This window comes from Brienomyrus brachyistius, chromosome 8, assembly GCF_023856365.1.
Source record: "Brienomyrus brachyistius isolate T26 chromosome 8, BBRACH_0.4, whole genome shotgun sequence".
Lineage (NCBI taxonomy): Eukaryota > Metazoa > Chordata > Actinopteri > Osteoglossiformes > Mormyridae > Brienomyrus > Brienomyrus brachyistius.
Genome location: NC_064540.1, coordinates 6,371,237 through 6,387,322, shown reverse-complemented (window position 1 = coordinate 6,387,322; position 16,086 = coordinate 6,371,237). Strand labels below are relative to the sequence as shown.

Here is a 16,086-nt window from a genome sequence, read left to right as displayed (position 1 = left end):
CTTGGTGAGACTGGCTAATGTTAACCCTCTGGTCCTTTTCGTTTCTCAGAGTATCTGGTGTCCAGTGTTTCAGCTAAGATGAGACCTCATGTCTATTATTTATCCAAGCGAGCCAAGCAGTGTCCTCATTAACTTTCATCAGGCTCACAATGCGCATAAGTCTATTTTGTGGTTCAAAACACAGTTGAGATACCAGGTTACTTGTTTCTTTAAAACTTTGCCAATGAATTCACCATATGCACTGTTTAGGACAGTTTTGCATTATCCTAGCCAATGCTGATTAGTCTTCAGTCTCTAAAGATTTCAGGAGTTATAACTGTAGCATGTAATATATCTGATTTGAAGCTTTTTCTAAGCTCTGTCAGGATCCTCTGACCTCTTAGCTTTTAAAGCAGATACCGGGAGACTGTTTTCATAAGTAGAAAGTTAAATGTTGTAGGCCTGTGTAAGATTTGCTTCAGTTAGCTTCTAGGATAATGGATCCGAACCTGGGCCTTGTTGGCTGGCTTGAATTTCGCTCGGTGGAAACATAGTATTTGTGATTGGGAGGAGTGACATTTTAGGCATAAAATGGGAAAATTACTGATGGGTGGGTGATGTCCTTCAAACCTTAATATGTTTGTGTTACTTTAGAGTGTGACGCAGAGCAGAAAGTAAGATGTGGGCTGCGAGTATCAACTGTCATCACAGCTGTGTACTGTACTACAAGCCAAAAGCATGGATCACCCTTAACACCAGGCCAGCTGTGTCGTGAGTGTCGACAGGGATGCCGGTCAGACCAGGCATTGGCAGAGTGGCAACAGTGTGGATTCGGCACCATCCAAATGAATGGCTCAACAGGGCCCTTGTGCCCTCATTCCACAAGTGCTGCATCTGAGGGTGATTTCATGAGACCCTGGTGTCTCAAGATGTCTGATACTTTTTGAGTTCACACTCAATCAGACGTCTGTCGTAAATCTGCCAGGTTTAGGACAGTAGTGGTTGAGCTGATAGCCGTGACCTGAAATATCCATTGTACATATTAAGCCAAAAATGAACACTTTGTTGCAGGACTCATTTCTGCGTCAATAGTTCCCTAAATAGGGTGAACTCCAAAGGTTAAGTGAGGCCACCATGAAGGGTCGAAAAATTTAAGACCATCTGCCTGCATTGGAGTTTGGCTCCATTCCCAACTTGGACTTAAAGAAAACTATAGACTTTTCAGGTGTTTTGAGTCAGAATGATCAAGAGGTTCCAGAGAACCAACAGTCTTAATTTTAAGCTTCATTAAGATGCATCCCGGAGAAACAGGCAAATATTTTGTAAACAACGGTAATTCCTCCCGCATGCCTATTGTGAAAAGGTAGATTGTATTAAACCCGGCTGAATCCTCGAAGGCCTTCAATTGCCATCCAGCAGTAACGATGTTACTGAATGAGGCCAGACGCAGCGACGCCGACCAAACACTGTCAGCATGTTGACGTAAGACGGAAAGAAAACACATTGAATGGGATGGCAAAGGTGGCCCTTTCATATGTCCGGCTCATTGGATCAGCAGATGATAATCAGTGCATGTTTTATGCATTAGTGGGTAGGCCTTAAATCAGTCTAAACTGGAGGACTGTTTCATAATTCCACTGAAACGATGCCAAATTGTACCAGAGCTTTTCTGGTTGCATACTGTACATGGGACCTGAAACTTGCTTAACTTTGCTTTCTGTCTCTGCATACCTTGCGTCTATTTTGTCCCCATGTGACTGAACCTGCAGGAATAAAAATGTTTTGACTTTTCTCCCACAAATCACCCCATTTCCGCATCTGCTCTTCAGAGTAACATCTGTTTCTCGTCTTTGCCTGCACAATCCACCCCTCCGGTTACAGATTGAAGCTTTGCAAGGTGCCTACGATGGGCTCTGCCAAGAGAATGGAGGTACTGCAGTCCCTTATTTTCTGGTCAGATACTCAGAGGAAGCAGTGCTGGTGTCTCTACTCAAAAACTGGAGCAGTTTCTTTAAAGACCAAAAGAAGGTAATGGTTAAATACAGTGGAGAAATCCTGCCTAACGTTTAAACATGACCGCTCTAGCAATAAAAACACCAAAGTAGCCAGTCTTGCTTAATATGGGTTTATTAAAGTCAGCTGAATATTTTCAGCTTCTTTCTCTGTTTATGTTCAAATGTTTGTTTTTTTTTTTGGTAACTTGGAGAGAGGTTGGAATGGAGGTTTCATGAAGGTGATAAATTTATCATTTGTTCAGTCATAATTTTGAGATAAATGTGTGTCGTTGGCCTCTAGGTGACTGTGGGAGTTTATGATCCTTGTACTCTCTCCCAACATCCTGGATGGCCCCTGAGGAATCTGCTCGCTCTGGTGGCCTGCAAATGGTAAAGTGAGATCTCGGACGGCTTCACACGCACAGCCTCATGCGCCATCTATGAGCACGTTCCGGGTGCATTCCAGCTGCTTCCTCTCGAAGTCGAGATGTCTTCGCGCAAGAGTTTCTCTTGACACTTTGGCTCCGACTTGCTGGCTGATTCCGGCACGAGGGCCCTTGCTCACGATGATGATGACTTGATAATACACGGCTTCCGTAGAGACAGGCTGAGGAATTCCGCATGTATGACGTTGTTAATTTCTGTGTAGGTTCTGAAAGTGTTAACCTGACCCACTGTGCCCCCGTTCCCCAGGGGAGAGCTTGTGGATACTGTCGAAGTTCTGTGCTTCAGGGACAGGACCCTGCAGGGCTCGCGCTCCATTCAGCACAGTATTATCTTTCAGGTCAAGCTCCCTCAGCTGTCTGTCTCTGCAGGTGAGCAAAGAACCTCCTCATTGCTTCGCTTTACTGGAGCTTAAACAATATGGGTACTTTGATCAGGTTTGCCTGTTGGGTTCCCTGATAAAATAGCAAGCCATTTTCATTCTGTCTTTGTTTTACACTTTGTGATTTAATCAAGTCTATTCATTCAACTTGCTCTTCCTTCTTCTATGTGAGGATTCTATATAAGATGACCTTTTTTTCTGGTATAAAGGTCTTTTGAAGATTAGCATTTAGGGCTACATTGAATTTCACTGTCCATTGCTATGCCTCATTTTGGCATTGTGAGGCATTGTGGGTAGCATTGTGAGGCATTGTGGGTAGCATTGTGAGGCATTGTGGGTAGCATTGTGAGGCATTGTGGGTAGCATTGTGAGGCATTGTGGGTAGCATTGTGAGGCATTGTGGGTAGCATTGTGGCCTCTCACCTCCAGGGTTGGGAGTTCAGTCTCTACCACTGGTTCTGTGTTTGTGTGAATTGTACTTCATCACTGTCCAATGAAAAACATGTATCTCCAAAAATCCATTATATCAGGAGTAGAAGAAAATGTATTTCCTCAGAAATTACTTTACAAGATAAACCTAAAACAACACAATGAGACGTCCTTAGCACCGCAAATAGAAATCTATCTTTACATAGCTGTTAGTGAATGGTTCAACATTTTAAATGAACTTGCGTGACATTCTAATCTCGCTTTACATTCACAATTAACAGCGCTGTCATATATCTAGCTACCAACATTGTTGTTAAAATTAGCGATATAAAGTAACCCGTACAAACACCCATCAGGAATACTAATGTTAATTAGTACAAACATAAATGCCAATTAAATAGATGAGTTCATAAAAATCATCTTTTCCTCAGTTCATTAGGTGTCAAACACTATCAGTAGGCAGAGGAGAATGAGCAATTTCTATCTATAGTAAAAAGTCAGTTACCAAAAAGTGTGTTTTTTAGATGTTATTAGTGGTGTAACGATTCTCCAAATCCATTGTTTGGTTCAGACCTCTATTTTTGAGCCTGGGTTTGGTTCATACCTCGTCTTTTCTGTTTATTTTTTGGAAGGGCTGAGGCAGCGGTCAATAAAAGAAAACAGGGTTAAAACTTCTGCGTTTTATTAATTAACAGAAGAACACTAAAAAACGTCTTATTTTTACGTAGTTATTTTATGTGAAGTGAATCTAACTGAAATACTGAACTCTACAGTGCTGACTTGAATGTGCCCAGGCGGGTTTACATCTCAGTGTTGTTATCCAGCCTTAGCTAATGAAAGCAGGCTAGGATTTACTACGGGGGCGTGATCGCTCAGTCATGATTGGCCCAAAATCGTCATGCGACACACAAAGTTGGTCAATAAGCATAATGTGTAATATTTACAAAATACACAGCTTGCCCAAACTGTAGAATAATAATTTTGTGATTTACTTGTGTTATAGTATTAATTGTGAAATGAAAGATGAATTGTGCAACAGTAGTAACTTAGTTAAGAGCTCAGCTACTGTAACTGCACCTGCAGCAGCAGCGGGGTTGGTGGATCTTGCGGTTCTGTCTTCCAGAACCCTGACATGAGATTGTTTCAGTCTCTGTTTCGGAGCAGTCACGCCGCATGATATGTTCTCCCTGTTTGCTTTGGTGTCACTGTACATTCTGGGCCCCATGAAAGCATATTATGTTGGGCCCCCACCTCAGACCAATCCAATTGAGTTTGAAATATTTTAGGGAGGGACCCTTCATCATCTTAAACTCCCCCCCCGCCCATTTTTGCAGGGTTCCCAGAGGACACCGTTTTCTTCCCAAACAGCAGTTAGGGAGTTGGGGTCACCATGACCCCACCGTGTCATGATTCCAGATAAAGGTCCTGGATTTCTGTGATGCCAAGCTGGATAAAAAGTTATAGATGCTGGATGCAGAGATGAATGTAGTATAACAGATGGATGGATTATGAATGAACAGATGAACCGATGAATACCTGCTTGCTAGAACTATGCTTAAATCTGTAAATATGGCAAAGTGTAAAAAATATTTGGCTTTTTTTTTTTGTAATTCACACAAATGTCTTCTAAAGGAGTTCCCAAGACCGTCGGCTGGGAGAAGAACCAGAGAGGAGCGATGGGACCCAGGATGGTGAACCTCAGCGAATGCATGGACCCTAAAAGGCAATTTTCATGTCTGCCTTCTGCACACTGTTTAAAGAGATACGAATGTTGGACAAACAGTCCGGGGGACACCCTAACGGTCCGTCACCGGATGAATTAATGAACTGGTTTGGTTGCTGTTGCTGTGCAGCTGTAGTCATGGATTAATTTCTTCTTTATCATGCTCTTGGATTATGATGTGTATGTGTATTGTGCTGGGTAATAGACTTATTTTCAGATTCTTAGGAGATGGTTCTTGTTCGTTCCTCTTGTTCACGTGTCAGGCTGGCGGAGTCGTCCGTGGACCTCAACTTGAAGCTAATGCGCTGGAGACTTGTGCCCTCCCTGGATCTGGACAAGGTGGTTTCCACCAAGTGTCTGCTGCTGGGAGCCGGCACCCTGGGCTGCAATGTGGCGAGGACCCTGATGGTGAGCGGGATGGCGGGGGGATCCTCAGCGTGGAGCGGTTTTGGGAGATGCTCAGTGGGGATGTACTCCAGTCGCTTCAGTAAATGTTCACGCCGTGAGAAAAGGCCAATTTTTCATGCTGTGTAAACATCTAATTATGTATGTGCAGATTCCGCCCCCACTCCCATCCCCCCTGCATAGTTCTGCTTCAGAGCAAAGGAATTAATAAATAATGCAAATCCTTGCTTTTTGTGTGGCAACGGGGCTCTGCGCCAAAGCTCGTCTTCGCTCTGGATGCACGCAATGAGATTATCTATCCGTTTCCTGACTCAGGGGTGGGGGGTGCGTCACATCACCTTCGTGGACAATGCCACCATCTCCTACTCGAACCCAGTGCGTCAGCCCCTGTACGAGTTTGAGGACTGCCTGGGGGGCGGGAAGGCCAAGGCCCAGGCAGCCGTTGAGAGGCTAAAGAAGATCTTTCCTGGAGTGGTAAGTGTGGTGTTTCAGATATCCGTCTCCATGACGATTCCGCAATAGAGTTTGCTCATCCCCTGTGCCTTGGTGTTCGAAAATGATGCCACTGCGGCCCCAGGCTCTCAAAGTGCCACTGCTGGCATCTCTGTGATCCTCTTTCAGACCCTAACCCTTCTCACTCTTGGACATTGATGAATGAGGCTTTTCTCCTAAGGCACTTCACTTTCATAAAAAAAAAAATATATATATCCTCTGCACCCTCAGGCAGATATTTGTCAGGCCGGGAGATATATTGCCAAGGAAACGCTGTCGCCGAGAGCGACCCCCACCCCCCATTTGCGTATTTCCTCCTTTGTGTGGGCCCTATGGCAGCTTGTTCATGCATAGGGGATTGGAGCTGTTAATGTTCCGGAGGAATCTGTTCCTGGAAAGAGGAGAAAGAGGAAATATCACAAAGTGGCTCCGGAATGACGTGGCTAGGGAAAGCCAGAACGCATACGCATGTATTGGTGAGTGGGTGTATGTGAGTGGGGGGGGGGATGCTTGGAGCACAGATGTGTGTGCATGTCGCGGAGACGAGGTGGGCTCCTTGCCCGCTGTGATTCAGCGCTAACGCTGGACGTCATCAGTGCTCAGCGTGTGGGCGTGCTCTCCACTTGCCGTATTTGTCTGAGTGGAGCAAGAGCGCAGCATTTACGAGGTTCTCAAGACCCCCCCCCCCCCCCCCACACACACACACACACTCTCTTCAGTGACCTGGGTGGCCCAGCAACCTCATTACCTGCCGCTGCCCCCCCCCGACTCCCGAAAAGGGTACAGGTGGTCCTTACATTTTGGTGGATTATCACGAATTCAGCTTCAGGTGAACTCCTTCATTTAGTGGTGTCCTGCAGGTAACCTGCCTTATGATCAGGCGTGTGGGAGGTGCACGATGACACAGTAATTATGTTCTTAAATTTAAATGTGTGGATGATTGAACATTATTTTGGTGGCAATCTCATAATTATATGACAATAATAGGTTATTATACGCTTGATGCAATAAAATTAAAAAATTATTTTTTAAGACGGAGAAGCACGCTTTTTGAATTTATTTCTTCATGGCCATAATTGATTATTTTAATAGCTACTGACAGAATGTAGTTTGTGGTGCTCAGGACTGAGCAGGACTGAGCTCCTATTTTTGTTATTATTCTATAAAAACAGTGTGTTAAAGCAGAAAAAATATCGCCGATTGTTCTTTAAAGGTGTGATTAAGGTATACGTTTTTACTAAAGGGAAAAAAACTTATTGGTTATATCCCCAGCCTTTGGTCTAAGTTCAGGTTGCTAGGAGCTGTGTGTGTGTGTGTGTGTGTGTGTGTGTGTGCGCACGTGTGTGTGTGTGTGTGTGTGTGCTGCCAACACTTCTTTATTAAAAGATTTGAACTGCATGAACTGTGTGGTCCTGTAGAAGTTGTTAAAAATCTAACGTGCCCATGCGTCACATGCCTACCCCCCCTGCCCCCACCATTTGCCCTAATCTTATTGGTCAGACCGCAGCTCTTTGGAATACCTGCCCCCCCCTTGAGTCATCGGCATCCGCTTCTCCATCGGTAGTGATCAAATTAGCCTCCTGGCCTGTTGATTCTGTGAGCATCATTAATTCATATCGTCTTCCTTTATCGATTTTATTTTTTTTTTTTCCCCTGCCTGTATCTCTAATGAGCCCCCCCCCCAGCTGCCCGTCTACCTGTTCTGCCCGCACTGTGTCATGCCAATTAGCCGGACGTGCTGGCAGAGAGGGGGCCCGCCAGTAATTACTTCCACCCTTTTGTAGCTGTCGCGAGCCTCCGAAGAGCAGTGGCAGTGCCCCCCCACCTCACGCAGAGCCGTGTCCGGCTGTTCGGAAGGCTCCCGCGCTCCTGTCCCTTCCCTCCGGTAGTTCCCAGAGAGCGGTGAGGAGCAGAGGGACTCGACTGTTACGGCGACTGCCAGGCTCGACACACGGCATTGGAGAGCAGCGTTGTGGCATCACTGTCATCAAACACCGAGGCTACCTGTAGCTGGCCGCTGTCTTCTGGCATTTGGCTTTCATTTTTATATTTTATTTAGGGGAGCAATTTTGGGTTAGGGGTCATGCTCATGAGCCCAATGGTGAAATTACTCTGGGATTTGAACCTCTGCCCTTCCAGTAACAGAGACACCACTCCCTAGGAGTCCTCCCCCCATTTGTCAGGAACAGTAACATGATACTGCTTGAGCTCGGCGCCGGAATCCCTGAAAAGGAAAAGGGACTTGATTATGGGACTGAAAATGCGACAGATTTGTCTCCCGGTTGTAACATCAGCAATATCTGACAGGAAAGTTGCAGTGTGGTGACTCTCACATGCGTCCCCCTCCCCCACAGAACGCCGAGGGCCACACGCTGAGCATCCCCATGCCCGGTCACCCGGTGAACTCCTCAGAGGCCACGGTAGCCCAGGCCCGGCGGGACGTGGCGCAGCTGGAGGCCCTGATCTCCAGTCACCACGTGGTTTTCCTGCTGATGGACACCCGCGAGAGCCGATGGCTTCCCACGGTCATCGCCGCCAGCCAGAGGAAGGTAGCCCCCCAGCCTACCCACCTACTCTGTATCGATCCGTTTTAAAAGCTAAGGGGTGAAGCTTTTACCAAAATGTTTAGGACCGATTTAAGTAAGCACTATGATTCATGGCACTTCAGGACTCTGGGTAATTAAGTTTTGCCTTAGAAAGTTTCAAATCGCACAATTGTACTGGCAAAATTGCTGAGCATTCGCACTCAGACTTCAAGCAATTCTTACTGCCATTAAATGGTCCTGAATGCTAAACCCCCCCCCCCCCCCCCCCCACATAATGACTTAATCGTCTTTGTCAAGCAACATTTCAAATTCTACCCTTATTTCATTCAGTTTAAGTCGATACTTTTGTACCAGGAAACAACAACATCCCAGAGCAGCCCAGACTATGCATTATCTGTGATTTCGCGTCATACGCATCACGTCTCCTCTGGCGTGATCATGTGACCCGGAGTTCGCAAACCGCCACGCCTCCTGCCGCCACATTAATATTAGAGGCTCGTAGCATTTGGGCTGGAGTCGCTTCCCAGCCTGCGCTCGGTTAAACCCAAGTGACACTCTCCCCAGAATGTTTCCTACTGCAACACTCTCTCTCGGCAGATGCGGATAAATTGACCTTTACGACAATCCGACACGGTCGCAGCTCCCTGCTATATTGGAAAATCCAATTCCTGCGACGTCTGGCTGGTCTCGTGGTCGCTACTGGTTTTCCCCTCATCCGGTTTTTAATTCTGGTCCCTCACAAAGATTTTAAATATGAATAATTACGTGCCACCAAAAATGGCACCAGTGAATTCATGTGGTATCTGCTACAGCCTGAAGCCCATCCTAGACTGAAGTCAGTTACATGTAACTGTCATCCAGGGTTAGATCTGAGATGAATGATGCATAGTGTTGGAAAGCAGATGCAGAATGAGTAATTTTAGTTGTTAATACTGCCATCTTCAGGTACTTGTTTAGCATAAATATCATGACGGGCATCTCCTTCCATGCAGGTGTTTTTTTGGATGTGTACGATTTCCATATTGTCAATATGCCTGTCGTGTTGTGATGTCATGTTTGCTATGGCTTCCATAGACAATTCTCTTTCCATCTCGTATCTTTTTTGAGGAGGGGGAATGACATATGCTGATGGGGAGTGTGGTGAATTGAGATGGAGAATGCCTTAATCATGCGTTAGAAGACGGAGATTGAACATAGAAATAACATGGTGTCATGTTGGCAATAGAAATCGACACCGTTTACCTTCAGGGCCATGTGGATGTCCGGACACTTAACACTTGTGTTGGGTTTCCATTAGCATTGCAGCAGGTTCATGCCCGGATGTCTTTCCTGGGGGGCTGAAGGTGGTTCTGTCTGCTCCCACTCTGACCTCTGTTCACCTCTGACCCCTAACCCCCATTCCTTCCCAATCTGTGTAGCTCATCGTTAACGCTGCTCTTGGTTTCGACACCTTCGTGGTCATGAGGCACGGCCTGAAGCTGCAGAAGAATGCAGGGGTCGACTCGGCCCCCACCTCCGCCGGGTCTACTCCCGCCTCAGAGTGCTGCTCTTCCTCCTCCTCCTCCTCCTCCTCCTCAGCTGGTTCCATGGCCGTCCATGGAGCCTCTCTCTTCTCCAACATCCCGGGCCACAAGCTGGGCTGCTACTTCTGCAATGATGTCGTCGCCCCGGGTGATGTGAGTGCATTACCGTTTTAATTGCTTTTTTTTGTGGTGGAATGTTCTAACATGAGCGAAACCTGGCAACCAGCTGAACGAGAAGGTTGTGGGTTCCTTGTGAGATAATTAAGAAATGTTATGGAATTTCCAGCCAGAATGTGCGCTTGGAAGGACAAGGGTCAGTTATTTAAGCCCTAGAAGTTAATTAGTTCATTAATAAACGAATTTGTCAGCTGCTTGTGCGGAATATCAAGTTAACGTCTTTAAGATGAGACGAGGTGATGCCCTCGCTTTACGCCTTTCGCCCTCCCAGTCCACGAGGGACCGGACACTGGACCAGCAGTGCACCGTAAGCCGGCCCGGCCTGGCGATGATAGCTGGGGCTCTCGCCGTGGAGCTGATGGTCTCCATCTTGCAGCACCCCGAAGGGTAAGCGTTGGCAGTCGGCACCTATTTTAATCCCCTGGGGAGGGGGCGTTAGTGCTGCTCCTGGGGGTGGTATGTGGCTCGGTGGGTTCGGCCGTCATGCCTGTATTCGGAAGATCGGTGCTTCAAATCCCAGGGTCAGCAGAGTGATTTGAGCGGAACCCTTAACCCCCAATTGCAGTCACCTGACCCTGCTTCCAATGGTACATTGCTTTGGATAAAAGTGTCTGCTAAATAATCTAATTGTAAATCTGTTAAATTGTAATTTAATCCCTAATCCCTACCTTCCGGCCTCTACAGGAGGCCCCGGGTGCCTTTGCGGCATGACTGCCACCACAGGACGCGTTCGGCGTGCCGAATCGCTCTGACGTGAGGCTAATTGAACACAGCCACATGCTATCTAGCAGCGCTGACAGAGTTTTATTTCAATTAGGGTACCGGACTTCCTGCTGTGGGATGGCTAAATGTCCACTCTTAACAGTGTTCAACAGCACAGCAATGTGGACCAGCAACTTCGTAGCTGGATCCGCAATTTGAGTCTCAAAACCATCTAGCTGAGAATCTAATGTTTGTGTTATTTGTTACATTTCTTTGGAATTTGCTTTTCAACAGAAGAAGCTCTGTTCCAAAAAATAAAAACCCATAAATTACCGTACATAAATTACATGGGCCCAGATATACTTGCACTTTGACATTAAATGTTAATGCACCAGTGGACTGTAGTTGCCCTTAACGGGTGACCTGCTATCTCGGCTAATAGAAATGATTGATTGTGGAGTGAATGAGTTCTTGGACTAGTTGAGACTGTTCCGTGGAACTCGAAGGCATCACCTCAGAACCTGTTCATGAAATGGTCACAATTGAGGGAGTGTTTGCTTCGTGTGTGGGGGTGGATTTTATAGGATAAACATAAAGTGTCTTTTTTGTATCTGTACATTGGATAATAAGCTTCTGGACTGACTTTTTGTATTCTGTTATGGAATGTGTTCAGTTTTCAGCCCAAAATAGTCCCGCCTCTGTAAAAGGTCCTGTGTCCTGTCGTCACTCTGTTTGCATAGCACACGGGTTTTCCCCACTCCAGAGACGTGTAGTTAGTGAGTGAGTAAAGTCTGGCGTCCTGTCCGCCCTCTCCCGTCCTGACTCTGCTGGGTAAGCCCTTGGGAATGCTCGATAACTCTCTCCACTGAAGTACATTTTTCTGAACAGGCTTTGTTTGGCTTTCAGAACTGGTATGTTTAATGGGTCAGCGTCAAGCAACACGCATTCAGAATGTGGATTGTTGGAGAATAGTTGTTCCTTATTTGAAAACGCAGAATGTCAGGTTACTGATGTCCAACCAAGTACCATCAGGGAGAGGCTGTAGGCCAACCTGCGACGCTGGGATGGATGGATGAATCTTCTGCATGTAGCCATGAGTAAATGGAGGTAGCAGTTACATGGGGATACTAGCAAAGTCGTCAGGGTGCTGGCATCGATGGGGCGAACGTGGTAACGTGGCCATTAGCACATACCTCCTCACCTGGAAGTACGTGCCGCAGTAGATCTGCTGACTCCTGCAACACAGCTGGGTGGTAATTTGTCTAATGGAGTGTCTCTCAGAAGGCGGGTGGCCCTTATCTAGAGGCGTTTGCCGGCCGCATCTCCTGAAGCACCTGCAGGAAGCTGACGGCACAGATAGGCTCTATTGTGTGATCCTGACCGCACTGCGGTACGGCTCTCTCTGTGGTATCCGGCATCAAAGGAGACGAAAACAGATTCTGAGCCGACAGAGGGGGGGGGGGGAGACAGCAGGACATTGTCCAGCGGGGTGGCGTTCCCACTTTAAGGACAGTGTAGATAAGCGGGACAGCCGTACTCCCTGTATGCAGGCTGGCTTTTCACATTATAAATGCCCTCCTCCTCAAAGGAAGGACAGCGCTTTTGAGGCTCCAGATCCAAAATATGTTAATTCTGACAGCCTTTTAAGGATTATTCATCTTGGAACAGCCAAAATGAACATGGTGACATTAATACCCGTATAGTACATGTGGGGCAGGAGGTACAGCAAGGCACCTAGAAACAGGACGTGGAGAGAACCTAATTCTGGACACTATCTCTTAAGAGACAGAGCCCACCCATCCCCCAGTCCTCATATGGAGATATTCAGATGGCTCCTGTTTTCTCTTCATGTTGGGGGGGTGGGGGTGGGGGTGGGCTTGGGGGTGCTGAGAGCATACCTTATCGGAAGTGACCGTGGTCGCCTTCTCTCTCACCGGCAGGGGCTACGCCATTGCCAGCAGCAGCGACGACCGGATGAACGAGCCCCCCACCTCCCTGGGCCTCGTTCCTCACCAGGTCAGTCATCTCGAAGCTCTGCCCCCCCCATACCCCCCCCCCCCCGCCTCCTCCGCCACACCAATCAATGCAAATTCCGCCCGGCCGGCTGCTGATTATTTCATTACTCTACTCCCAATTTGTCTTCTGCTCCTGGCCCGCACCCCGCCGTCATAACCTTCAGGTTGCTATAGAAATATGCATGATTTTGAAAGGCGAGTGTTACAGCTGTCTGCTCGGGTTGCATGATGTCGCCGGCATGACTCAAGCCTACCCCGCAGTCGCTTCCTGTTTTATGCATCCATCCACTCTGATCGCTTATATAATCTGCTTAATTCCTCCCCACCCCCTTTGTAAAGGCATCACTGCAAAAACAAACTTGTTTCCTCAGGTCTAAACAAATATTACTACAGTACTGCCTTTCAATAAATGTTCTTGAACCGTGATCAAAATGGGTCTCGCTGACTGAAAAAGGCTGTAAAACAAAAAAGAAAATCATACAGGCTCTGCCTTTTGTGTAATTTTAATAAGCTTTTCTGACAGTCTCGCAAGTCCAGTGATAAGGAAGCCAGCCAGATGGCAGGCGCTGATCGCAGAAACGCCCCCGGTTTGATGGGCTGCGTATTACACTTCGGACCCACATACCCCCCCACCCCCACCCCCCCCCGACTTGTGCACGCAGACACGGTGATGATTCCCCTCTTTCCTGCCCTGCCTGTGCTCTGTTTCGGTCATGACAGCTGTCTGGCTGTCTGGCTGGGGGACGATGTGCGACTCCGCTCGATAATCCCGCCCCCCACCCCGGCTGTGCCATTTCTGGGGTAGCCCCCGCCCCGATCGCTTTGTTTGTTTTGATATTATCACCCAGGAGCAAAGTCCCCATTTTCATGGTCTGTCAGTCCGGCAGCCGATCAATAGTAATCCGTCAGCCCCTATCCTCCTTCCAGAGGGAAATATCTCAGTGATATCCCCTCAAAATACCGCATTTTCCTTAATAAACCCTGTGAAAAGGCAAGTCCTCTATGGAACAAAGGTGAAGCTCTGATTGACGATTAAGTGCCATGCAGGAAACAGGACTGTCTCTAGCATGGATTCTTACAAGCATGTAATTCGGTCTATTAAACATTTGTGCTTGAAGATGCTCTGAGGCATCATGGTGGAAGCATCCTGGAAGCGAGTCTTTATGACGGACAGGGGCACCGTCCGTATCAGGCTACGGCTGCCACCTCGTACCAGCTGGATGCATCCGTGCCCCCGATGTTTGAGTGGCGGCACACAGCAGTGCGCCTCCGATCTACAGCCGGTCAGGGTTTCTGCACCTTAAGTACCGCTCCAGGTGCGGGGAGTGAGGTGGCGCCCCCTGCAGGTAGGCTAACATGCTGTAAGCATGGTGCTGCTGTTCTGAATGCACTAATATGGCCTGGAGTTTAAAGATAAGGACAGCAAAATGATGTGGAAAATCTCTCCCATATGCTCTAAGGCAGCAGAGGCTCTGACTAATATATTTTTGCCTAATATATTGGCTATTTGCTAGGCGTGCACTTTATCCTCCCAGGTCTGTTTAATATGTGCTATCTGCTTAGCTTGTACATCAGTTTGGACAATTGCTTCTGCCAAATATAGTAAACATAAATGTGTTGTAAAATAATATTAATTAAAAAATAGCGAGAACCCTCAATCTGTGAATTGACAGCTTTGAGTTTGCTGCATGCAGGAGGAAATCCATTTATTGGGAGGAGCAGATGTGCCTCACTTTCGTAAGAGTACATTATATGTCTCGTGCACCTCCATTTACACACACGGTCACATTAGGAAAGGGATTATGACAAAATGGCAGTTTATTCATCTGAGTCAGAAGGATTTTTTTTTCTCGATCCAAACATAGTGGACCTGTACTGCCCTCATGTGGCTGCATGGTTAACTGACTGTATTTTGTGGTAACGTACATTGCTCTTCCAGTTTTCTCTGTTAAACATGACAGCCATGGTGAATGACCTCAATCACCGAGTCGCTGTCGCGGACTCGCTGTGAGCAATGATTTTTCTCCGTATTTGTATGTGAGTTAATATCAAAATCAACCCAGAATCTACGCAAAAACAAGGACAGTCGAATTGGTTTAAATGGCAAACCCTAATCTAATACGTCTGGAGAAAACGGATGTTCATATTGATTATCCTGCCAGTATCTGGGCATTGGTCACAGGCATATAAATACCTGGATGCCTGCTTACGGCATTTGCGCATCGCCATTATAATGCTGCCCACTCGTGCCGTTTGATTTAGCCTCATCATAACGTATGTGTACGCCGTTTGCGTATTCCGTTTGCGTTAGGACTGCGTCCGTACTGCATTTGCTCTGCGGGCGCTTTTATTCACAGCTTCTCGCAAATACCCAGCTGATTTACAACTGTTTATAAAGCTACGCGTTTGCCGAATCTGCCCAGAAGTACCTGGCTCGATGTTAGGTGATTACCGCGGCTTTAAGACTGCTTAAAACCAGCATTCTTCCTAGCGTGACAACTCGACCCCAAAAAGGAGGACGGTATACTGGGGTGAAGGGCACTGACAAGAACCAAAATAATAAACAGTGTAGTAGAGCTGAGATCAGTTTAAGGTGAAATTTGTTTATAAATGATAACGTTGAATTTAACACAGATTTCACTCCTTTCCTTTGCTTCTTACATTGCCTTGGTAAAGTGTGCAAAAGGCAAAGTCTTTCCTACTCTTGGAAATGAGTGCATTCTTTGGACCGTTTGGCATTTCTAAGAAGTGTTTCACTGAGGCATCTTGAATGAGTAAGCAGCAAAACTTTTTCTGCGGGGAGTTTGGCGCTGTACGTTGTTAGCCAATGACATAACACCATTAGTTTGACAGCTGCATCACCGACAACAGACCGGTCATCCAGGTACCAAGAGTGCTTGTTCATCATCGTTGACGTAACAGCAACTAGAGAATTTGGGGGTGAATTTCGGTACCAAGGACGCAAAGATCATACTTGTGGTCTTGGCATGACCGGTCTGGCTAACTTGCCTCCCAAGAACGAACTAGGGCTGAAATGAATCATAGAATTGGCCTAGTTTGTCGAGGATGCAACTGATGTATCCTAGATATTTGAAGTGGAGCAAGATGAACATCCAGGAATTTTTACCCACTTCTGTACATCTGTTCCTGAGTATTGGAATTGGTCTTTGGCAATGAAAGATGACATAAAAATGGTACATGAGAACTGAAGGATGATCAAGGACACATACTGAGAAACACCCAGCGGAAGTTTTGTAATCAGCGGTGTAGCCAGA

General features: G+C 46.8%; 1 protein-coding gene across 1 annotated transcript in view; it reads left to right on the top strand.

Annotated features, from left to right (window-relative positions):
- Nucleotides 1–16,086, top strand: part of atg7 (ATG7 autophagy related 7 homolog (S. cerevisiae)) — a 46,571-nt gene that overhangs the window by 10,266 nt on the left and 20,219 nt on the right. The window contains exons 7-16 of the mRNA XM_049022097.1: nt 1,861–2,007; nt 2,275–2,363; nt 2,667–2,788; nt 4,861–4,951; nt 5,215–5,359; nt 5,672–5,830; nt 8,203–8,397; nt 9,813–10,070; nt 10,366–10,481; nt 12,737–12,812. Of these exons, the coding sequence (XP_048878054.1) occupies nt 1,861–2,007; nt 2,275–2,363; nt 2,667–2,788; nt 4,861–4,951; nt 5,215–5,359; nt 5,672–5,830; nt 8,203–8,397; nt 9,813–10,070; nt 10,366–10,481; nt 12,737–12,812 (1,398 nt within the window). The remainder of the gene's footprint in view (nt 1–1,860; nt 2,008–2,274; nt 2,364–2,666; nt 2,789–4,860; nt 4,952–5,214; nt 5,360–5,671; nt 5,831–8,202; nt 8,398–9,812; nt 10,071–10,365; nt 10,482–12,736; nt 12,813–16,086) is intronic.